Source organism: Echeneis naucrates, chromosome 13 (assembly GCF_900963305.1).
Source record: "Echeneis naucrates chromosome 13, fEcheNa1.1, whole genome shotgun sequence".
Lineage (NCBI taxonomy): Eukaryota > Metazoa > Chordata > Actinopteri > Carangiformes > Echeneidae > Echeneis > Echeneis naucrates.
The window spans coordinates 22684427-22708115 of NC_042523.1; the positions used below are offsets into that span (position 1 = coordinate 22684427).

At 45.8% G+C, this 23689-nt stretch overlaps 1 protein-coding gene across 1 annotated transcript; it reads right to left on the reverse strand.

Annotated features, from left to right (window-relative positions):
- Positions 1-11212: 11212 nt before the first annotated feature.
- On the reverse strand, positions 11213-22297 carry farsb (phenylalanyl-tRNA synthetase subunit beta). Its single transcript, XM_029516985.1, has 18 exons — positions 22197-22297; positions 21735-21790; positions 21401-21555; positions 20669-20741; positions 20438-20553; positions 19744-19894; positions 19556-19664; positions 19265-19335; positions 19121-19182; positions 18767-18818; positions 18629-18690; positions 18106-18313; positions 17938-18018; positions 17748-17840; positions 17009-17126; positions 16474-16626; positions 12431-12578; positions 11213-12091 (listed from the first exon to the last, which is right to left on the reverse strand). The coding sequence occupies exons 1-18, from the start codon at positions 22252-22254 to the stop codon at positions 11311-11313; spliced, it is 2547 nt and encodes an 848-aa protein (XP_029372845.1). The 5' UTR covers positions 22255-22297; the 3' UTR covers positions 11213-11310.
- Between the last annotated feature and the right edge of the window lie 1392 nt (positions 22298-23689).

Below are 23689 nucleotides of genomic sequence, written 5' to 3' on the forward strand. Positions count from 1 at the left end.
GACGGTGCACGTCTCTCCTCCTCCTCCGCCCCCCCCCCCCTCACCGAAGCGCCATCACCCCCGCAGAGGTCCGTCGGTGTGTTTTCATTATAGTCCTCCAAAGGAGAGTCCGCTCCCGTTTCAAAATTAAAAAAGCTCGCATTTGGTGTCGGGCTGTGTGGGAAGAGATGATGTAATGCTGGCGACTCCAACCAGAGCATCCCATAAAACAGAGGAGGAGGAGGAGGCTCGTATCAGTTACGTAGATCATCCAGGAGACAATAGGATGCTCTAATTTGGTCATTCTGGGGGATCAGCTAACATTTTACATTTACAGGGACAGTAAAAAAATAAGGCATGGCTGACCTGAGACTCAAAGGGAGTTCAGGATCATTTCAGCAAAATGTATTCTGATGAGGGACTCATCTTTCAGTCTCTGCCTCTTATTTTGTGAAACTCAGCTCAGATGGGAAGTGAAACTGATGGACAATATTCTTGAAGCAAAGTTGGGAGTAGGTCGCATGTCTCTTAAGAACTTAACTCAGCTTAGCTCAGTCAGAAAGGTCACGAGGGGCCAAATGTCTTCGTGGATATAAAACCAAGTCCAGCTCCACCTGATTCAATCTGCTTGGTTAACCTTCAAGTTACTGTGGTGATAATCTGTTCAATTCAGTTCTAATGTCAAGACCTGACATTAAAGAGGAACCCGACAGTCATAAAGAGAAAGAACTGGATGACATTGTGCAGGAAAAATGTCTTTTTAACAGGAAGAAACCTCCAACAGAACCAGACTGAAGGTGGAAAATTATAGTTAAGGCACCAGAAATCACCCAGCCATGTTTCAAAATCTACATCCAACTTATGTGTGACAAATATATATTTCAAAGAATACTCTGAAATCTGTCAAGTCTCAAATCATTGACGCCACGAGTCCAAGTCAGGTTGAGTCTTAAGTCCTTAAATGTGTGACTTCATTCTGACTTACGTCATGTGACTCATGTGGCAATTATCAAGATGTTGTCAGATCTTATTATTATAGTTATTTGTGCCTGCGCTCAAAATGACAAATAACAATAAATGAAACAAAAGCTACTGGCAGTTTTTTTTTTTTTTTTTGGTTCATCTGTTGAAACAGGATAATGACTGATTGCACACATTAGCTGGGTGTCGGCCGGGATCACAGGCTGAGAGATAAATATGGAGATGATTGTTGGAAAGGGAGATTAGAGCAAAAATGAATAAATAAAAAAATCCACATCAGTATCTGTACATTACCAAGTGAGAGCGAGCATGAAGGAGGGGGCGGGGCTCTGTACAGCGATGGAGTGACAACGTCCTGAAAAACAGTCAGACTGATGAAACCTGGTCGTTCCAAATGTGAGAAGAAGAGCTCACAGTGGGAGGGAGAAGTAAAGGGAAGTCTGGAAGAGAGGGACACTGGAAGACAGGGACAGGAAGAGAGAGAGAGAGACACTGGAAGAGTAAGGACAGGAAGGGGGGGACAAGAAGAGAGAAACGGGAAGAGGGGGGACAGGAAGAGAGGGACGGGAAGAGGGGGGACAAGAAGAGAGAGATGGGAAGAGGGAGGACGGGAAGAGGGGGGACAGGAAGAGAGAGAGAGAGACACTGGAAGAGTAAGGACAGGAAGAGGGGGGACAAGAACAGAGAAACGGGAAGAGGGGGGACAGGAAGAGAGGGACGGATAGAGGGGGGACAAGAAGAGAGAGAGAGACACTGGAAGAGGGGGGACAAGAAGAGAGAGATGGGAAGAGGGGGGACAGGAAGAGAGGGACGGGAAGAGGGGGGACAGGAAGAGGGAGGACAGGAAGGGAGAGAGACGGGAAGAGGGGGGACAGGAAGAGGGAGGACAGGAAGGGAGAGAGACGGGAAGAGGGGGGACAAGAAGAGAGAGACGGGAAGAGGGGGGACAGGAAGAGGGAGGACAGGAAGGGAGAGAGACGGGAAGAGGGGGGACAAGAAGAGAGGGACGGGAAGAGGGGGGACAGGAAGAGGGAGGACAGGAAGGGAGAGAGACGGGAAGAGGGGGGACAGGAAGAGAGAGAGAGAGAGACACTGGAAGAGGGGGGACAAGAAGAGAGAGATGGGAAGAGGGGGGACAGGAAGAGAGAGAGACGGGAAGAGGGGGGACAGGGAGAGAGAGACGGGAAGAGGGAGGGCAGGGAGAGAGAGAGAGAGAGACAGGAAGATGGAGGACAGGAAGAGAGAGACAGGAAGAGGGAGGACGGGAAGAGGGGGACAAGAAGAGAGAGACGGGAAGAGGGGGGACAGGAGGGACAAAACACAGACTATGGGAAGAATCAAGATTAGAGACATGTGAGGTTTGGAAGAGGAGGTGCCCCCCCCAACAGTCAGGCCTATTACACCTGACATTGTAGGAGGACGATCCGTCTGCAGATCAGATTCAGATTTAAAGACGGCTTCCTTTCAGATGAAACCACGACCAGGATTCGTCCCTCCCACCGAAGTGGGACGATGTCACGGTAACATGGCAGCTTTGAGAGGTGTGGCTGTCCTTTTGGTGATCAGTTGTGTTTTTAAGGACATTTCCTCATCAGGTTTTGGACAATGTGGACAAAAACAGTGACGTTAAAACACAACTATCTTTAAAAAAATGAAACATTGGACGTCATCTCTCATGAATAACTGGCTTCATATTACCTTTTTATATTGTCACCTTACTGTATAACTTTATTCTCAGCAATGTAAAGAGACAAAGGTCTTCAGGGAGCTGCTGTTTGGGAAACACAATAAATCTTCCTTCCCGAAGTCTGTGATAAACCCTGAATCATCGCAGAACAGAGGTCAGGCTTCCTTAAGCCCCGCCCCCTCACGCGGTGAATTTAAATGTGCACACCTCCAAGGCAGATGTGCCCCCGTTACCTCACCCCCCCCCCCAGGCATCAGGCATATCTCCTAAAGTAAACTCAGTGCTCCGTCCAGGTCAATGTGGACTCTTCCTGGACTTCCTGGTCCAGGATACACACCTGACCACCAAGACAGGTCCGACAAACAGCTCCGACTATCAGCACAGCTGCTGCTGCTGTAAATCCTTTAAAAAAAGGATGAAAACATTATTTTAGTTGGGAATAGAAACCAAATGTTTCCACATCTGAGACTCATTTGGAGAGAAGAAATGGATCAATTTGTCCTTTAAAAACGTGAAGATGGTTTTAAATTCTCTCAGCAGAGCTCATATAAAACATTTACTAAAAGAAACGCTCGCCGAAACGTGACTGGCTTTTCTCGTTTGTCCGGGTCTCTGTCAGACACCAGGTCTCCTTCTGCAGACCAGGAGGGAGGGTTGTTTACATTCTTCTCTCTTTCTTCATGGGCAAACTATTTATTTAAACTGAAAGTAAAAATGCGGTGAAGCAACTCTGGTTTGACGATCGTCAGTGCAGACATTGTTTTAATGAAGAAATAGATAGTTGGTGATGCAAGCTTGAGCGAATGTTTGAAAATCATGATGATGAGATGTTTTTTGTTGTAACAAACTAACATTTTCCTCGTGTTCTGGTGGACAAGAGTGTCTCTGTTGCACAACAATGTCAGAAAACTGATTATATTTCAAATGATTTGTAACAAGTTGGGTTAAGAATGTGAAGGTTGTCGAAGGCTTTTTTACAGTAACGCAACATAATATTAGAAGTTAGCAGTTCGTCTTTTGCGTGGGACAAATAGAAAAGGTAGGAGGGGAAAAATACGTGATGATCATCTCACCGTTTGAGCGGTATGATTTATGTCAGTCAGGTGAGCAGGAAGTGGGGCTGCAGGGTTATTCGACCGTTTCCTGTCTCCCTCTCTTAGTTAATTAGTTTATTTGTTGTTGTTATTCTGGGTGGGGAGTATTTGTAGATTTAAGTGTGAGGACTCATCAGAGCACCAAGTTGCAACAATATTGATTTAGTTTGTTTGTTTATGGGGCTGTAATGTATCTTGAATCAAATGAGTAGAAACAGACATGTTTTGAGGCGTGGGGTTTTAAAGAAGTGGAAATAAAAGGCGCCATCCAGCAGCATTATGGGAAATATTGTGCTCCCCCTTTGATCTGGAGCTTACATAAGAGAACAACAGAGAGGAGATCTGTGCCTCTGCTGCAGAGGCTTTAATCTCAAAATTACATTTCAGATGAAATCAGTCTGTCCCTGTCTCTGGTGAGTCGACTTAACTTTATTGAAATGCCTCGGTGCTCCCCGGAAAGAAAAATCTTGATACTACACAAGCCGACGGCCGTCCAGGCACCAGCCTGAGTCGACTGCAAGTAGGAAGAAATCGTTTAAACTGATGTCAGGAAGCTGCGAGAAAAGACGTGACACAAGCAAACGATGTCAGGCTGGAATCAGAGTCTGGTCCCGTCGTACTTCAGTGACAGGTGTTTACTCTGCAGGCCTCCGTACGAAGTGAGGAACTGGCTGCTGCGCTTCTTCTTCCTGTTCTCCTCAGGCCTGGGCCATGAGAAGTCCCTGTGTGTGTGTGTGTGTGTGTGTCTGTGTGTGTGTGCGTGTGCATGCCAGTCAGACCACCTTCGCCTGATGCCGTCCTCCTCACGATGTCTCTGTTTCCCTCTCTTCACCTTTCAACCTCCCTTTCACCCCCCCACCTCCCCCCAGTGGCCTGTCTCTGACACTAGCATGTCATATATCCCCAGGCTTTGAGGTTGGGGGGGGGGCACTGGAGCCAGCCTGACCCAGAGGCCGCTGAGCCCACACATGAGGATGTATCAGTGGAAAAAGTCGACTCGGACCCCCCCCCTCCTGCACCATTATGAGCAGAGAGCCCTAAAAACCTGTCAGCTGTGCTCCCAGACGGAGTGTATCCGACACTTGTAGGGGCGCAGACGGACACACACCCTCGTTCCTGCAGCGAGTGTGTGATGGGAAGTGTGTTTTCGTGCCCTTTGTGTCCCTGCCCCGAGCGCTTGGTGGGCGCCCTGCGTGTGAACTCCTCTGTTTGGCCCCTCTGGGGGGAAAGAGATCCCATTCTTCTGCCATCCTAGCTGCACCAAGAACCCCCCATGTGATCTCCTGTCAAACACACATAAACACCAACACACACCCATGCTCACACTCCCACCTCGCCCTCTAAACACAACTCATTGCCCTCCCTCTAGTTAGACATTACCAGCTTTTACTCTGTGCTGTCCTCCCCCTGCTGTACCAGCAGAGTGTTTTATTGGCCTCTCCCTGGATGGACCATTTGGTCTGTCAGCCCTCAGGGCGCATCACCCCACACTTCAAACTCCTAACAGCCCCCCGCCATTGTGCTGGTGGAGTTATCTAAGGTTCACGGAGGCCTGTGCACGCACGCACTCTCTCTCACACGCAGAAGACACACACCGACAAACCAGAGCTCATCCGTGCAAGCTCAGAATTGGACGCACAAGCAAACACATTACATACACATACACACACACACATGCACCCTTGTGTCCTTGACTACTACTCTCCGTTGTCTTTATTGCAGGGTGACTTTGGTTGACTTCGAAAACAATGACTGTCATTAACCATATGGTCATGAATTACATAGCAGTGTTGTATGGGATCATTATAGTGTTGTATTATGCAAATCATACACTGAGGGTGCTGTTTGGAATGTCAGAACTCTCAAGTTGTACTTTTTGCACAATGACAGGAAGGGCACGCACTAAGATATAGAGTACGTGTGGAAAGAGAGCTTCCACAGTCGGTGTGTTTTCCTAATTTGTATGCAGAAAAAAAAAGACTTCCATTCATTGAGTGTAACTCTGTTCTGTCACTGTTACAAAGAAACTGTGGCAGCGAAATTTTACTGGCGGGACAACAATAAAAACAGCAAGAACAAAAAAAATCTCCTTGTTAAAAAAGAAATGAAGACCCACTAATGGAAAATAAGGACAATGAAACTATATGTTAACCACTCAGTTCATTCCTTTTCCCCAGAGGATGAATCCTGAAGACTTGACCAGGGACACCAAATGCCGATTGATATTATAAATAACTTAACAATATTAATGTTACTATAAATATCCTAACCTTTCATTCAGCAGCAAAGCTAAAGCCAAAAAAATCTGAATCATGCTCCAAAAAAAAAAAAAAAAACCCAGAACAAAAAAACAGCATCCAGGGTGAAATTTAAGTTGATTAAAGAAACAGTGGAAACTTTACAACTGGACCCAGAAGAGCAACAGATTCTGCCGCCTTATTAAGACCGTCTCTGTAATTTTCAGTACCCTGCAGCGGGGGCTTTCAGCATATTGGCTCTGCAGTCACCGCTCCCAGAACACCTCATGATCCAACGCAGCTCCTTTAAAAGTTACGTTTCTAATGGCTTCATCGTTAAAATCTTCATTCCACTGGATGTGACTTCTTTTTATCCCCCACCTGCTCATTTTGAGTGCAGAGATCATTTTCACACTACGGAAGATTTGCCCTAATTTTACAATTTACTGCACCCGCAGTGCTGGAGAGCAGCTTTCCTGCAGTTAATCACATCACGGTACGACAAAACAAACTCCTTGTATGTTTTCTCCAGTCAAGCAGTGACCTGTGCAGGCGCCCCTCTTGCCCTGCGAATGCACAAAGACACACACTCTTCACTTGCTCTCATCCCGATGTTGACAGATCAAGGTCCAAAGCTGCCCTGGTCTCAATCAATACGCTCATTCATGAGAGAGCATGCACACTCCAGTGTTACGATCTTGATGTGTGTCTGTGTGTGTCTGTAACTCTTCCCTCAGTGTGACCGGACTGTCCCGGGGTCAGCGCTTTGATGATGCCTACAAAGGCACCAATGAAACGGCGGCATGATGGCTTCACTCCGGCCAGATGAATGTGATGTTTGTGTTGATGGTGCGTGCAGGCGTGTGGTTTGGGGGTTGTAGCATCATATAATATCAAGATGGTTGGCAGATTCATTGTGTGGGGGGTACACTGTGTGGTTTGTTGTACGAACAGTCATGGTGAAGGAATGGGATCAGACAGGCTAAATGGGTTTCCCACTGTCAGTTCTGACTGCCCTGTGTGTGTGTGTGTGTGTTGAAATAATAAAGGTTACCTTCAGACAGTATCTGTTTGCCAAAAGTATACGGACGCCTTAGCTGACACCTTTGACCTTTGGGACGAACTGCAGGACTTCACTCTTGCCGTGGGGGCCAGTTTAAGCTGCCGTGTTCCTTCCTCTGCAGGAGAATGACAGAGAACCAACATATTTTTGCCCATTTGTGTATTTTAATTCTCATCTTTGCCTCCCTGTCGTGTCCTCTCGCTCTCGATCTGCTTCCCTCCGTCTCTACAAGTTGCTGAGCTAACTGCGGGTCAGTGGATGTACTTTTACATCTCCTCCGCCATGGTAACAAGTGTTTTCTGATTACAGTGTCAGTGGGGATGGTAATAACAACCTCTCTGTTCTCTCCCTTAAACACACACATTTGTGCCGCGCTGCCTCCCTGCTCCTCGCTAAGACAGCCGTTCATTAAATATACAAGGCAGAGCTTTAAATAAACCTGGAGCTGGAGCAGGCCGCCCATCCGAGGGCCGCCGGGGAGCTCAGGAAAGAGAATAGGCAGCACATTTGGAAGAACACACACCTTGCACTGACTGTGTCATTGTGTCAAAAGCCCTCTGTCTCAGCAGAAGACACTGTGTCAGCAAAAAATCCCGCCATCTTCAATTCTCAGTTTCTTACAATAGATGCTGTTCCCGTAACGACTGCAGCATCTGCACCTCCCTGCAGAGCTCGTCTCCTTCCCCTGTGCAGCTTCAGTTGGGAGTTGGGAGGCTGATTACTTATTTATGGGAGTGTGGTTAGTTTTACAGTGTAGCCTAATCAGGATTTTACTTCCTCTTCTCATTATTTTACTGTCATCTTCCTCCAGCTCTAATTTCTTTTTTATGGTCTTTGGACTTTTAAGCTAAAAGCGTTCTCTGCTAATCTTCTAAATCTGCCATTTTTGTTGACGTTCAGAGCAAGTGTTCCTAAAATGTCTTGTCTTCTGTTTGAGGTGGTCATGTATGTCGGCCGGTTTCTCCCCCCGTGGTCAAGCTGGAAGCACGCGTCGGTGCTGAATACAGGCCGCCCCCGACCAACGCCATGGCCGCGACCGCCATCTCCTTCACGTTTTTGCTAAGCGCCCCCTCGAGGATACAGGTGAGATTATAAGTGATAAACCAACAGCATTCGTGATCTGGCCTCACCTGGGACTGACATTTATTTAACTTAGTGAAATGTCACAGGAACAGTCAGGTACTTCGCTTGAATTCTCATGTTGGTGCACAAATTTTGGAGAATTATTATTTAATCCTAATAATTCAGTCTGCGACACCCAAAAACACGCCCATCGTCCTCAGATGTAGTATTTAGTGAATTTTCAGTGTTCACTGAAATATAAAAACTGAAACGTAGATAACTCCAGGAGCTGATTTGATTATTTTAAATTTTTTATGAAGTAAAAATTGTCACAACATTTTTCTTCACTATTGTTGTGTTGTGTTGCGTTGGAAACAGAACAGCCTAGAAACAATTTTCTGCAAATATAAAGGCATATTTTTGTAAAAGCTACTTATTTTTTATATTGTGCAGACATAATCTCAGGCTCATCTTAAATGATGATTCATTTTGCTTATCTCTTTTAAAATCTTAAAAACGAGAAAACAGAAATATCACAGCTGATATCTCAGTGTATGTCTCAGCTCCAGCTGACTGCAGACACGTTTCATGATCTCTACGTGTGATACTGATAGTCAGCCGTTACACTTTTTACCAGATGATCCTCTCCCACCTCATTAGTCCGACGAGGTTCAGTGAAGTGGCTGCTGAACTGTGATCCTGACACGAGGTTTCTCATTAGCTGTGAATTTTACAGATTCCTTGAAGATCAGAACGCCGACCAGCGACGGTTCGGTCGGCTTCTGTAAACGAGTTCAGTGAGGTGAAGCCTGAGGCACCGGCGGCCTCAGGAGGGGAAGCGGGCTGAAGGGAGTGGCCCCCCTGTCCATCAATGGGTCCCAACTGAGCTGTTGGACAATGGGCAGGGAGGGGCGGGGCCGGCAGTCACCATCAGTCACCGTCAGCCACACCCATCGAGCTGCTGTTTGGTCGTCTGATGGACTCAACCGAGTCAATGACTGTCAGTCCACGTCCATGCCCCCCCCCACCCGACGCCTCCCTCCTTAATCTCTCCCACTCTACTGCCAAGTCAATAAAACACTCAGTGGGTCAATCACAGGCCGTCATCACCGTTGGCTCCGTTTTAATGAAGTCCATCAGCTGGTAGTTTACACTCTGCGGCAGCTGTCAGGATGATTTGTGGTCCGCTGGGGTCGCCGTTCTCAAGGTCAGGGAAATCATCTCAGCAGCTCCGAGACACCCACGTACAGTAGGGCGCTTAACTGTGGCCTGAAATTCTTGGAGGGCCCCCCTGCCCGAAAGAAAAGAGCATGCATAGCTATAAATGAGTAGCAGGCTGCTACAGAGACTCCTGAATAGCCACAAGGCCTCGGGGCAGCTCGCCCTCTTCCCAGAGCAGGTCAAAGGTCATGACAGTCAATCACAGAGTGACCCCCTCCTGTCCCTGGCATCCTTTGTGGCCATTCATAAAAAAAACTCTCTTCATGAACTACCAGTGAATAGGCTTCCAGCTGCAAAGGACAGGAAAAGACAGGAAAAAAGGGCAGGCGGAGGGGGAGAGCACAGGAGGGGGCGGAGGAGGTGAATGAACACACAAGGCCTCTCTTCTCACTGTTATTGAAATGGAGGGGGGAACAAACCCTGCCGCCGTAGGTAAAGGAGGGAGGGGGGAGAGGACGGAGACAGTAGAGGGATAAAGGAGGCGAGGGACTCGGTGACGGCAGAAAAGAGGAGCTTCTCGTCAACGCCGAGACGATTGACGAGAGGAAAGCTGCTTCCTGTCAGGGATGTGAGGAATATTAGACATGTGTGACACAGATTTTTTTTTTTTTCTATCTTTCATACAATCAGGAAGTGGCGTGTGTGTGTGTTGTTGTTATTACTTTTGGTTTGTTCCAGGCCGGTCTGCTGATCGCGCTGATGCTGTCGTCCTTCGTGTATCTGAGCCGTCTCCACACTGCACTCAGTTTTGGTGAGCTGGTGACCTCCATCTCACCTCACACAGCATGAAACATTCAAGCTCAACGCTGGATTCATTATTCATATGTGCGTCTGGTTTAGCACTTCCCTTCAGTAGGAAGTCAGTGGTGACATACGTTTAGTTATGTCAAACACTTTGATTAGGAGTTGGGGACGGAGCCGGACTGCTGGCCCAGCTCTGTCTAAACGCAACAAAATCCACCTCCTCGCATGTTTTTCCTTCTTCTCCATTTTAACATTTCAGATAAAAAGTTTAAATTTGTGATTTGTGGATTTGGTTTTCTTCTGGCAGAGCTAAGCTAGCTGTTAGCCTTGTTTCCTGTATTTATGGTTAAAGAAATCTACAGAATTTGAATGCTGTCGTTGTTCTGCTCTCAGGATGTGATCAGCGGCGCTTTGACCGTCTCCCCAGCTACAGAAACCCAGAAGTGGTCCGTTACTGCACCACCACCATTCTGGGACGGGGCCGGCTTCTCGTGGGGTATTGGGTGAACGAGCTCCAGGGGGCGTTACCGGTACTCCTACCCGCCCACTTCCAGTTGAAGGCAGCGAGTCTGCGGGTGTTATTCCTGGTTCAGACTGCCAAAAAGTGACATGACCGCCAGGACAGAAATCCAAGTTCCACATAAGTTTGCCACGTACGCAGCTGGTGGACTTGTTAACTCAACAGGCTCGTTCTTCTGGCCCTTCTGTGACTCATTTATGTGAGATTGATGGATGATGATATGAACCACCAATCCAAAAAATGTGCCTTCGTATTTCACATTTATCAACTGACTTTTTTGAAAATGTGGAAAATAATGTCAGAGCTCTCAATGGGAGTGATTTGTGACAAATAAAACCTTTTTAAACTAAACTGTTTTCAGGGCTTCCTTCTGTTTGATAAATGTTCTGACTGTATCTCAACGTCACTGCAGCGTCACGTGCAGGAAAAATATCTGTAACCAGGTTCAGCTCAAACCAGATTAAAATCAGTTTGGTCACTCGGACTTCCAGGACAGCCGTCTGCCTTTGTCCTCTTAAGGCAAAGCCGTTTGAAAGAACTGTCAAACGTGAGTCTGCGGGCTGCGAATCGACAGTAAAGCAGCAGCAGGACCATCTGTTACCTGAGAAAAGATTCAAAGCAGAATTGAGAAGTCAGAATGGCTTTATTTGAAGTTTGTACTTGGATCAGCGACCTTTAAATGACAGCTGGAAAAGTTGTGTTTCGTGCTGCATCAGAAAACATCAGATCTTGTTGAAAGCGGCCACGTCCACAGACTGAACGTATTCCTCGAAGGCGGTGATGGCTTCCTCCAGCAGGTCCGTACCCACTTTTTCGTCCTCCACTACGCATCCTATCTGGAGCTTCTTGATGCCGTAGCCCACGGGGACCAGCTTGGACTGGCCCCACAGAAGCCCGTCCATGCTGACGCTGCGGACGCACTCCTCCAGCTTGGCCATGTCCGTCTCGTCGTCCCAGGGCTTGACGTCGAGCAGGATGGAGGACTTGGCGATGAGCGCCGGCTTCTTGGACTTCTTGGCGGCGTACTCGGCGAGGCGCTGCTCTTTGATTCTGGCCGCCTCCGCGCTTTCTGCCTCGTCGTCTGAGCCAAATAGATCGATGTCGTCGTCGTCGCTGGCGTCGTTGGCTGCAGCGGGGGCAGCGGCTTGGAGGACAAACTGACTCTTGGCTGGCGGCAGGCCGGCTCTTTCCCTCTGGAAGGACTGGATGTGCTTGTACCAGCGCAGGAGGTGACAGAAGGTCGGCGAGGGCGCAGAAGGGATGGCATCAAACACCGCCACGTCAGCTTGAGTTGCCGCGAAGCCCTCCATGTAGCTTTTGTCCGCCAGAAATCCATTGAGAGCTTTGAGACCGGCTGGCGTGCTCATGTCGCCAAACACAGTCTTTGTGGAGGTCGGGCGGGAGGCCAGCGCCTGCGAGGATTCGATTTGTGTGGGGAACCGGTGCGCGATGACTTCCTGCATGGGGACGTCGTGTGTGAGGAGGGCTTCAGCAGTGTGGCCACTGGAAGAACCAAGGCAACAGAGCAACAGGTAATGAGTCACTGAGTTTAATTACCGTGCAGTAACCCCAAGGCACAAGTAACCTAAATTAAGAGCAGGCATGCATGTACGCTACAGACACAAAGGAGTCTTGTTAATTTTTAATTAATCTCTCTTTAGTAGAAACAGCTTTGTTACTGATATATAAAAACACATCTGCATCTGGTGATCCTCCAGTTCTCTCATGCACCAGCATCACACATACAAGCTCTCAGACCAAACGCCCACTGGCTGTTTTAACAAATCTCAAGCCTCGTGTTTGATCTGAGAACTTCCTATGACTTAAGGAAGGAGAAATCACAGGAAGGGCTCGACGTCCATCTCCAGGGCGGAGCAGGGCATGGTCAGCTCGAAGCGGTTGATGACGTCCGGGTGGAGGACGCCGAGACGACCTACGCTCTTCCCCTGGACAAAGATCTCTGCGCAGCGGCCGGGGAAAAAGGTGGGATCTGAAAGAAGACGACAGAGAATCACATCCACCTTCCATTAATAGCCCTATTTTAAAATATGCTTCAGTGGGCGGCACCTACAGCAGTCACTGTAATATTAGTGTGCTCTGAACTGTTGTTCACAAAGTGTGTTACTATCCAACAATCCATCTGTTTGCTTGGGAAGCTTCTCGGTTTGGATCGTGTTTGTGCCATTTCAAATTGTTGGTACACTTCCACTTAAAAGTCGATTTTATTTTTAAGGCACCAAATAAAAACAGACAAACTCACCCTGAGCAGGCCGACGGTGCCCGTTACTGCTGAAACACTCATTTTTCTTTAAATCATTGATACTTTCTTTGGTGCCAAGCTGTCAGTTTTCCAGCATATCAGATCACATCACAGAGATCATGAGTCAGTCGCACAGCGTGGGAGCTGCTGTTCTTCCTTTGTTCACCCACTCTGTTCGTCCATGAGCAGCTCTGCGACAATCATTATAAACTCCCAACAACCCAAAAGGCGTCACTTCCTGTGCAGCCGATTCACTGATAGGAGAAGCTGGAAACGGAAACAGGTTTAACGTACTCATGCTTCAGTCTGAGCTCGATAACGACGGTTTAATATCAGAGACGGTGAATCGTGGCAGGTCTGAGGAAATTCGACCACACACACACAAAAACTTTTCCTTCAGTTTAAAATGTGCGTGTGAGTAAAGGTCTCTTCAATCCAGGTGGGGGAAAAAAGCGAGGCGAGATCTGCTGATGATCAGACAGACGGACCCGTCGGTGATTTAACAAGATACAGGGGTTGCTATGGCAACAGCCCCACACACGAAGATGTGACTTTCTCCCATAGTGCACCGCTTCTTCCCACGCTGCCTTGCTAATGGGTTCCAGAGCCCACTACTTATCACTACGGACTTTGAAAGAGTGTGTGTGTGTGTGTGTGTGTGTGTGTGTGTGTGTGTGTGTGTGTGTGGAGGCAGCTAAAGCAGGAAAATTCAGCCGCTCGTTTCGGCTGCCTGCTCTGCGTCTGTTAGGTGGATTAAATCTCGGAGAGTTTACGTGCGTCGGTTCACACGTCATCTACTCGGTACCATGAGCACGAGCACCATGGCAACTCTATAAATAGACCCGGCACATCTTAAATAACCAGTCAGTCAATGAAAATCCTACACTTGAGCCAGGCCACTTTCCGCCCACCCGCCTCCAACTTCCAGCAGAGCTTTTAGCGGAAGTGCAGACTGAGACGGCTGCATCAGAAACAACACTCTTTTTCAACATTTCAGACAAATGGACAGACATTCACAAATTCACATACGTCTGTGTCGACTCAGGGACTCGATGTGGTCTCAGCCCAGTTTCTTTGTCGATTCATATTCTAAAAACAGCTGAACGTCCCACAGATGGCATCAGAAAACGTGTTTTGTCTGACAAACACCTGAAAACTAAAGATCTTTGTGTTAGCGGCTTACTACGAACTATAGTTGATTTTTTTTTTTTCCCTTCAGCAACGTCCACAAATTCCCTTCCTGCTCAGCTCCAAACAGCAAACAGATGCAGACATGATGGGACAGGTGGCCAGAGACACCACTCTAAATGAATAATAATGTCTCTCTGTAACTGATTCATGTTCAAATAAACAACTATTTGCGAACAGTCTTGCCGCATCAGCTTCCTTTTGCAGCGTCGATGTGGAAAGCTGCAGAATTAAATAAACAAACGTACCACTGACCCTCAATAGGACAGCGAGGTCGAACACAGATCCGAACCCGAACCCCCCCATTGGACACAGTAGTTAAGTGAAATGGGCATCTGCCTCTTAAGTGGTTCGTTGTTTGCCCCTTTTGCCCCCACTCAGTGGCTTAGGAAGCTCAGCTGATGGATGCACCATGACAGTGTCAGGTGAGCTCTCACTGTGGGGGTCATGACCTTGTAATGGGGGTGGGGGGAGATTAGGCTAATGATGCAAAGATTCTGTGGGGGGGGGGGGGAGAAGTGTGTGCTGTGCATTAGTGTGCACTTTAAGAACATGTCCATTCCGGCTCCCTGCCCATCCGGGCGGGTGTGTTTCAGCCCAGCTCCACGCTGCAGTGGGTGACGTGACTCCCGTGGTCTGCCCCACCCTGCAGACCCTTTTCCTGCTCTGTCAGCCCCCCTCCTCTTTTTCTGCACTCTCCTGTCTCATCCCTTCTTCTGCTCTTCTGTCTGCCTTCACCCTCTCTCTCACACACTCACTGATACTTGAGCACATTGATTTGCAGCCAGAGTCGACTTCCTGCAGCGTGACCTTGGAGAAAAGCGAGCCAAATGGGGAGAAGGACAGGAAGAAACTCAGCCAATGTATGAGCTTCTCTTTGGGGCAACAAAGATGGGGACGCATCCCTTCAGGTCAAACCTGATTCCTGATTTGTGATCTTGCAGATCATCAGAGAGCAGAAACCCGACGCCTCCGGTCCGTCGGGCGTCACCGAGCCGCTCACATGTCACCGTCCTTTTCCATTAGTGGGCAGAGCAGCCTTTCAGAAAGAGTCTTGGGAGAAAAGATCCTACACGACTGACCTCATCAACTCAGCCGCAATGACTTCAGAGAGAAAAGCCTCTAAAAATGGAGAAATTTGGACCCAGATGCATTTCATCATTAGAGACACAGCGGCACTGTGTTCTTGGCCCATGAGTGTTGATCTGACATTTTGATTTTCACTCAGCACAGCGATGACAGGAACACTTTATGTCAGAGATATTAGGTTTCCCCCATCTTGTGTGAAGGAGAGAGAGAACAGATTTATTAGGATAATGTGAGAGAAAGGCAATTTGCCCAAATATAAAAATACTGTTGCTCCTCAGATTGTTAATGAACTTTGCATCTTAAAAGGATTGAATCCATCCAATGGACTCACTGTTTACTTCCCCGTGTGCCCTCAGAAATCATCACTCTCTTGGTCGTCTGCTGTCTGGACTAAAACAACCTTTGAAAATTCACCGGTGAGTCACCGTTCAATGGCTTCACAAAGCTTCTGTCCTCGCACATTTCTGATTTCCAAAGAGAGCGAGGCCACAACTGACTGTTTCCCAAACAGACAATCTCAACATTTTTACGTTGTCATCCAGCAACAAGTCTGGCTTTTTGACTCCACCCCCTGTATCCGCGTACAAGACATAGACTTTGAGGAGAGCGAGCGACTCTCAGCTCCATTTATCCCACCTGGCAGATATCAGACGTACACAAATGTCACATGCCGACTTCGTCTGAGCCACCGGCCCATCGATGGTGTGATGTTATTGGACAAATTTCTTCTTGCTCCTTTTCAGTAGTTATCTGAACATCTGACACTGAGCCTCAGAGGAAACGGCCTCCCCCTCCCACAGAAGAGTGGAAACAGCCTGTACCCTGATTTCAAATGAAACCATTCATTTACCAGCCTTTAGATCAAAACATATTTATGCCTATTAGAAGCTTTAATCGGATCAATCCATCCATTCATTTCAGTTTCAGCCGATATCTAATTAGAAAACACAAACAAGAAGCTCATTTGTCTTGACTGCCCACATTGGCAATCAAGACAAATGAGCCCGCCCCCATAAATCCGATCTAAGTGTTGCATGTTCATTTTAAGTGGAAACTGTGCACGCCACTGCCATGGAAACTGTGCCCCCTTAACGACGACATCACGCCCTGGAAACAAACACAACATTGCTGCTGCTGTTCGTCATAGACTGAATTTACATAAACTCAGTGAAAACATGATTCAGATTCTGTTTGTCCATCAACCAGTGTGTGAAGATGTTCTGGATCACAGGGGTTAAAATCTACCACTGGGATTGAATCCAGTTTTAAGATATTCACCACCAAAGCGAGCTCCTGTGGCCCTCATCGCTGGTTTCAACCCTCCCCATCCCGTCCCTCAGGTTCTTACCATCCGCAGCCTGGATGTGGTAGCCCTCCCCACGGGCAGACTTCACGTCCAGCAGTTGCATGGTTCGGTCTAGTAGGCCGTGGATCACCTCAAATCCCGGGCTCTTGTTGTAGTAAACGGCGCAGAAACGCCGGCTGTTCCTTGCCCCAACATCTGGTTGGTGGGACAAGAGAGGAGAAAGTTAAAGGGAGGTGAGGAACGGGCCTATATCAGACGTTTTGTTAAAATTACATCTGCCAGAAAACGGCATTCCACTACTGACAGACTGTCTTATAATTACAGACAATTATTCACCTTTTGATTAAAAAAAATAATAATAATGATTTGCCTTAAAACATGATCTTCAGCATTTATGATTTCAATTATGTTTCAGAGAATTATTTCAAAATGGCATTTGGAAAATTTTACAATTACTTTGCAGCGAAGCCATCAAGTTTTTACATTCAGCAGCTAATTCCAGCTTCAGGGTGTGTTAGCGTGTGTTGTGTTGTTGTAACATGATTTCCTCCATTGTGCTGCACTTGGAGTTGCCCACCTTTGGTCTCATCCTGCAGCACCACATCAGATATCTCAAACAGCTTCAGGGGAAGGGGCATCTTCCTGTTGGCAGCTATTGTTTTCAGCAGGCCTGGCAGCAGGGTCGTGCGCGCCACCTGGTGGAAAAACACCACGAAAAGAAAAAGGATGGGAAAACATGAGTAGAGTCTCTTAAAGAGGAGGGACGCTCCCTCTCCTGGAGGAATGACACTGCAGCATGCAATTTATTTTCTTAGGCCACTTAATTCTCAAACATCATGTAGAGTTTGAATTTGACTATAATTGTGAAGACAACAGAAGAGAACATTTTGATTCTCTCAATGTAGTGTCAGTATTTCCATGTTTGCGGACAGTGGAGGTTTAGCTTGATTTGTCTAAAATATGACACCAACTAGCAGAATGAAGAAATTATCCAAGTATGCGCAACACCTCCAACATTTTACAGTCAAAGTAACAGAACGGGCCTAACCCTAACCCTTAGATTACAACAGCTTAACCCATGTGTAAGAAAACTTTATAAATGAAATCAAAATGGGTAAAAAGTTTTTATCTTTTAGGGAAATCTTTCTGCTGAGTCGTGGCCAAGCACAAAGCATTTAGACAATGTCACTTTGAAGCCTAATAAAATAACTGGTCTAAAAAAAATCTGGTTTAAATAATTCTGTGGGGGTTAATACAGCTGGTTGACCTTTTTTCCCTTCTTTAGTTTTATTTACAGGATCTCTGTTCGTTTTTACCTGGAACTCAGCTGTTTTGGGGTTAGAGATGTGAGCTGCCTTCGTTTCTGAGATCTTTTTCCCAAGCTTGTCTGCAATGTCTTCTTGAGAACACTGCAGGCAGAGAGCAGAGACGTGTTGTTTTTCGTTTTGTTTTTGTTTTTTTTGTAAGAAAAAAAGTCAGTATTATGTTCATGACTCTCTTTCTTACCAAAGCAAAGTTAAGAGCCTCAGTGAACCCAGCAGCTGCCAGGTCCTGTCTCAACAGCTCTGTCAGTTTATTCAGTGGAAACTGTGAATGTCCAACACAAAGAAATAAGAACACACAACATATTTGATTCTGCACAGTCGTCTAACAAGTGGAAGAAGGCACATTAACCTGGTGTGCGACAGTGTAGGTGCGCGGCGTGGTGCGGGTGATGTTGTTGAAACCGTAGGCAACGGCGGCGTCCTCCATGATATCGCAGGCGTGGATGACGTCCGAGCGAGTGGGCGGGATCTCGACTTCTATCTCGTCGCCAACGCCTGTCGCTCGAGAGCGCAGACACATCCTGGTCAGGAGCTGCGCGATCTTCTCAGTGGACTCGCTGTCAGGAGGACAGAGAACAAAACAATGTTGGACGGACACAGCTAGAGTCTAAGTGAGGGGTTGATTCATCACCATGGCCATTTGCTGTATTTCGGGGCCGTACAGTGTTTAATTCTCCGTCCTCTGTGGATAATAATAACTTTTACACTGATTGGACGTGCCACAGTTCTCTGGATTTTTACTCAGTGAATGTGTTTTGACATAAAAACTGGCAAAAGCAAAGTCAAAAAACTCTTAATTTAGAAGACACCATCAACATCTCCCACTTTTATCAAGCAGCTCTGAACATCTAACATCCTGATAAATAACTTACTTGATGCCGACTTTACAGTTGATGAACTCACTGGACAGCCTCTCCGTCCTGTAAGCCAGCTCCTGAAACACAAGCAAAACTTTAAAAGGACTGAAGGAGGCTTTTATGACATTTATGAAGACAGAACGAACACAGTACTGGGTATACGCAGGTCTTGCCATCTGGGTAGACCACCTCAGCTTCCTCCACCCTGAAAGAGCAGAAGAAATATTTCCATCAATTCAATCAAAGAAGAAAAGTATGAATCAGACATTATACTTATTTTGAGATCTGTATTAATGTTAGATAATTCACTGGAAGATAACTGGGGCCACATCTTGATGCCGGAGTAAACAGGAGAGGAAAAGAAAAAATATTTGACTCTGGGAGACATAAAACACTGAAGCTAAAAGGCCGCTAATGGAGAGCAGATTCTGTGACATCACCATGTGGTCACCAACAGGACTTGATCATCACAGAGAGGCCAGTATCTGAGACCGATGTGAGACTCACGTGAAGGGCTGCGAACAATACTCGCTGAACATGGTCACCATCATGTCCAACACGATCTTCGCCTGGAGGGCGCAAGGTCAAATTTGAGTCAGTTTCTCATGACAACAGTGATAAAACTGATTTATTTGTGGGCCCCAGTCATACCTTGGTCACATCTGTGGCTGTGCACTCGATGAAGACGTTCTTTGTCTTCAGGGTAATTTTTGAATGGTCGCCTGGAAAACAGACAGAAATGTGAACCACTATGATTTTCATTGTCTGAACAGAATTTTATTTTCAAAGATTCCAATTTAAATACAGATTCAAACTCTGGTTCTGAAAACTGAAGCCTCTCTCACTGTTGATGATCTCTGTATCTGACTTTGCTGCTGGCGTTTGGTTTTTGTTGTTTTTTTTTTTTTTTTAGACCCCATTGATGACACAGCCTTTACCCACCATTGATGATCGGAGGCATAGACAGCACGATGCCATTGCTGTCGTAGATGACAGGATACACAGGCTTGTCCTCAATGATGTGAAGGTAATGCCTCAAGTGGCTGTCTGTCTGCACGTACCACAGAAACAACACTGAGTTAGAGCCAAACGGAGAGAGGAGTCGAGAGTGCAGTAAATCGGTGGTGTACCTTGTAGAGGCTCATCAGCTGGGTGGCTGTGTACTCTTTGGTCTGGTTGAGGGGTCTGAAGCAGATGTCTCCAGGAGCTTTGGCTGTGTATGTAAAGGGACCAGAGATGGTGTCCAGGTCGTGGGTCCCGATCGCCACCAGGCTCCTCTTCCTTCACAAAATACAGGAAGAGATTTATGCTGTGACTTCTTTGAGAAATTAGTACTGTAAAAGGGGAATTATGATGTTTAGTTAGCAGTGTACACCACAATTACCGTATTTAATAAATGGTCTGCTACCTTTTTAATGGCAGACGATCGAGTCCAATGAACAAATGAGCATTATCAGCTTCTGACAATACTTATTAGTTATACAAATGACCAAACTGCAAAACGTTTCTTATTTTTTATCATGAAAAGTCCAATGTGGTTTAGAATATCACATTATGAAATATCAGATATAATCTTAAAATAAAACAATATAACATACGTGTTCTTTAAAATATCAACTTGTCATGGTTTGATTTGGGGAAATGCTTGTACTCACTATAAACCAAATCACTGAGCACGTCATGAAACGACAGCAATGACTGTCAATTACACTAACAGTTAAAACAGGTTGAAGTCAAAATAAACAAGTGGGGGGGGGGAATGCATTTCCTGCTGTTACTTTTGGATGAAACAGTTTGGCAGAAGTTTTTTGTGTTTCATCTGACCTGCAGATGTTTTGGTGGAGTTTCTCCTGCAGCTCGATGAAGCTGTCATAGCGCTCCTGTGTGAAGGTGATGTTCCTCAACACTGCGGCGACAGCGAATGGTCTCACTGCTGCCGTCTGCAGAAGAGAACAAACACACAAACAGACCGATCATCACAGTAAAAACACAATTATATACTTGTGGCTGAAAACTGTTTGTTTACCATTGAAAACTCTGAATGATTCCACCCACCTCCTTAGTGATGATCAGCTTCTGAGGCTCCCCATTTACTGGGCTGACACGTCTGTAGCGAGGCGCCTCCAGCCTGTAACACAAATACAGTCTCTCTAGCAACAACAACAACTCTCTAGACAACTCTGCTACAACCACAGTGGAAAAGATGTTCTTCTTCCTCCCATCTGAAGCTTTAAAACAGGATGAAACACATCCATCTCCCTTCATTTAAAAATGGATCCTGAATTATATTGCTTTGCCCAACAAGCATCAATGTCTCAATTTTACAGTAGGGTACCCGACAAGCTTCATATTGTCCAGAGTGGGCAGCATAATTTACTCAAGATGAACACTGCTGAATGAGTCTTTATTTTATTTTAGGGCTCCACAATTAAACAGAATAAAATCCAAATCTCAATATTTACGGCCATTACGGATTAATGAGCATGCTGTTTTATAAATAATTGAAATTAGGGTCTTTAATTCACGTTTATTTCAGCATCAGGACGGCGACAGGAGGAGTTGTTTCTGCACAAAGTGCCTGATGTGAATGAATTGAACTAGATGATGATGAGGCATAAATTCCAATGATATTTTAGTGAAGGATAAGAGCACCATAGCAGGAGATGAGTCTCTCAGGCCACATTGGAGGGGAAAAAAACACAAGAAAACATCAAAACCAGATGGTTCTTTAAAGATATGATGTTTGTGACAACCAGAGGCAACAAAAGAACAGACCAGCGGACTCACTTATTCTTGAAGACCTGCAGTCCACGGACGAGCCCCTCCAGACACAGCAGGTCATAGCGGTTCGCCGGTACGTCGATCTTGTACAGGATGATGTCAGAGGCCCCCGATGCCTTGGAGTCCCCCTGTTCTCGGCTGATTATCTCCTTCTCTGAGGTCTGTCGTGGATGGAGAGCAGAGTCATTCCCTACATGTTCCAGTTCAGACGCACAAAACACACAACAGGTGCAGCTGCATTCTTTAAATGCTGCTAAAACATAAAATAAAATAAAATACACACCACTTCACTCAGGTATCAGATGATGAGAAACACTGAGGGTCGAGCTCATTTACTCACAATCTCATCCAGCTCCAGCCCAAATTCAAAGCACAGCTCATCAAACTCCTCATCGGCTGAAACAAACAGAAAACATTCTCCATTATCAAAAACATCTTTATTCACTTCAGCTCAGTTCACATTTCAGAGACAGAAGCTGCGGAGGAAATGATGCAACCACGTTCACATCCAGCTCACATGTCGCTGTCGGCTTTTCACAACAAAGCTCAGCAGATATAAACGTATATTAAAATGTTGTATTGGTATTTGGGACTAATTCCTCTGAAACTGTTATTTTTTTCCATTCAGCACAGATTCTGTGAAATTAGCCGTTATTCGAAGCAGCAGCTGCCCATGCTAACTGACAGGCAACAAGTCCAGACGCTCCTCCGACAATTTTCCGTTTTTATGAGCCGAAATTAAGATTCACAAACGCCCAGGCAGTTTGTCCTTTATGTGAAAAATGTCATAAACGTCACTCACTGTACGTCCTGCCCAAAGCTTTGAAGAGAAGATCCCGTTTTACTCCGACAGTCGGCATGTTAGCAGCTAATCCTTGTTAGCCCACCGCGAAAGGACCCAGCGAGCCGGCTGCAGCTGTCTAGTCGGTGCCTGATCGAAAATCCATTCGCCTGTACAGAGTGGAACATAATTAATAAATATTATCAAGTAATTTCCCTTCTGTTTCCCTGATTACACATATATAACAATAAGAACACATTCATTAATTTACATCACAGTTTCCATTAACACTAAATGCTGGAAGCACTCTGGACCTGTGTTGTTTATGTCAAATGGTCTAATCTCTAATCTGGGATTAGAAACACTGCTGCTTCTCAATATCTTCTTAATTACTGCAATAGATGTCGAAATATTTAAATCTTACAAAGTGATGTCCTCACTGATGTGCTGCAAACTGAGGACAACTTAATGTTGACATTGTGCGGATTATTGTTGGATTCAAAGACACAAGAGGATTAATTTTTATTTTCAAATATCACCATAAAGTCTTCTCATGGTCTTCTGACCGACACAGAGAATGAAAGTATCACCTCTGACTGGAATTCAATTGATCAAAGAATGCGTTTCATTGAAGTTTTGTGACAATAAATTTTCTTTTGGTTTGGGTATTGTAATCATACAGGATTGATACCAAATAACGGTGGGCTCTCATCAGATATCAAATACTTTGAAATATTTTTTATGGCCTTAAGGAAAATGGCCTGCGAGATTTCTGGACTGAATCTGATATAATAGATAATAATAGATAATAGATAATAATACTTTATTGATCGCCATTGGGGAAATTCGAATGTCACAGCAGCACAAGGCAATAGAACAGGTGACAAATAAAAAAAATTAATAGGACACAGAATGAACTGTATTGCTGTCATGAGCATGACTAAAAGCTGCTTGGGGACAACATTTTCAAGGATTTTAGATGAGGAGGTCAAGTACTAAAACTCAATAAAAGGAACAAACAGACCGAAAGTGTTTCAACTAATAATGCGGACAAGGTCCAAAGAGTCGTTCATATTCAAGTCTTCTATTCATTACATTTTACATTTGCATTTTCATCATATTATTAAAAAATTTCCGTCATGCTGATAGGTTGCTGACGGTATTTTAGTAATCCCAGCGTCAGCAAATCAGAAGATGCCTTTTAATGTGAAAGAATATACTTGAATCATCTCATTGTTTCATGGTTGTAAGTGATTGCATATGCATTCCAACTATGACATTATAAACTGATAATCCCCAACTATAACATCAGATGATGGACTGGTGGGACCGCCTAATGAACCACATGAGCCAGAGAAGACAGTGAGCAACAAGCCTCATTTCAGTTTCATTTTTCCAATGATTAGTCTGCCTGTCCTTCTGTGATACAACACACTGCCACTGCATGACACTGCAGAGTGACTCATGGCACTGCAACTAGTAGACATCTCTACCACAACCCCACAGCAATCAAC

Coding starts and splice junctions, on each gene's coding strand:
- farsb (XM_029516985.1), bottom strand. CDS start 22,254: ATGCCGACTGTCGGAGTAAAACGGGATCTTCTCTTCAAAGCTTTGGGC. Junction 17,841..17,937: donor AGGCTCTTAACTTTGCTTTG/GTAAGAAAGAGA, acceptor CTCTGCCTGCAG/TGTTCTCAAGAAGACATTGC. Junction 17,127..17,747: donor CCAAAACAGCTGAGTTCCAG/GTAAAAACGAAC, acceptor TTTTTCCACCAG/GTGGCGCGCACGACCCTGCT.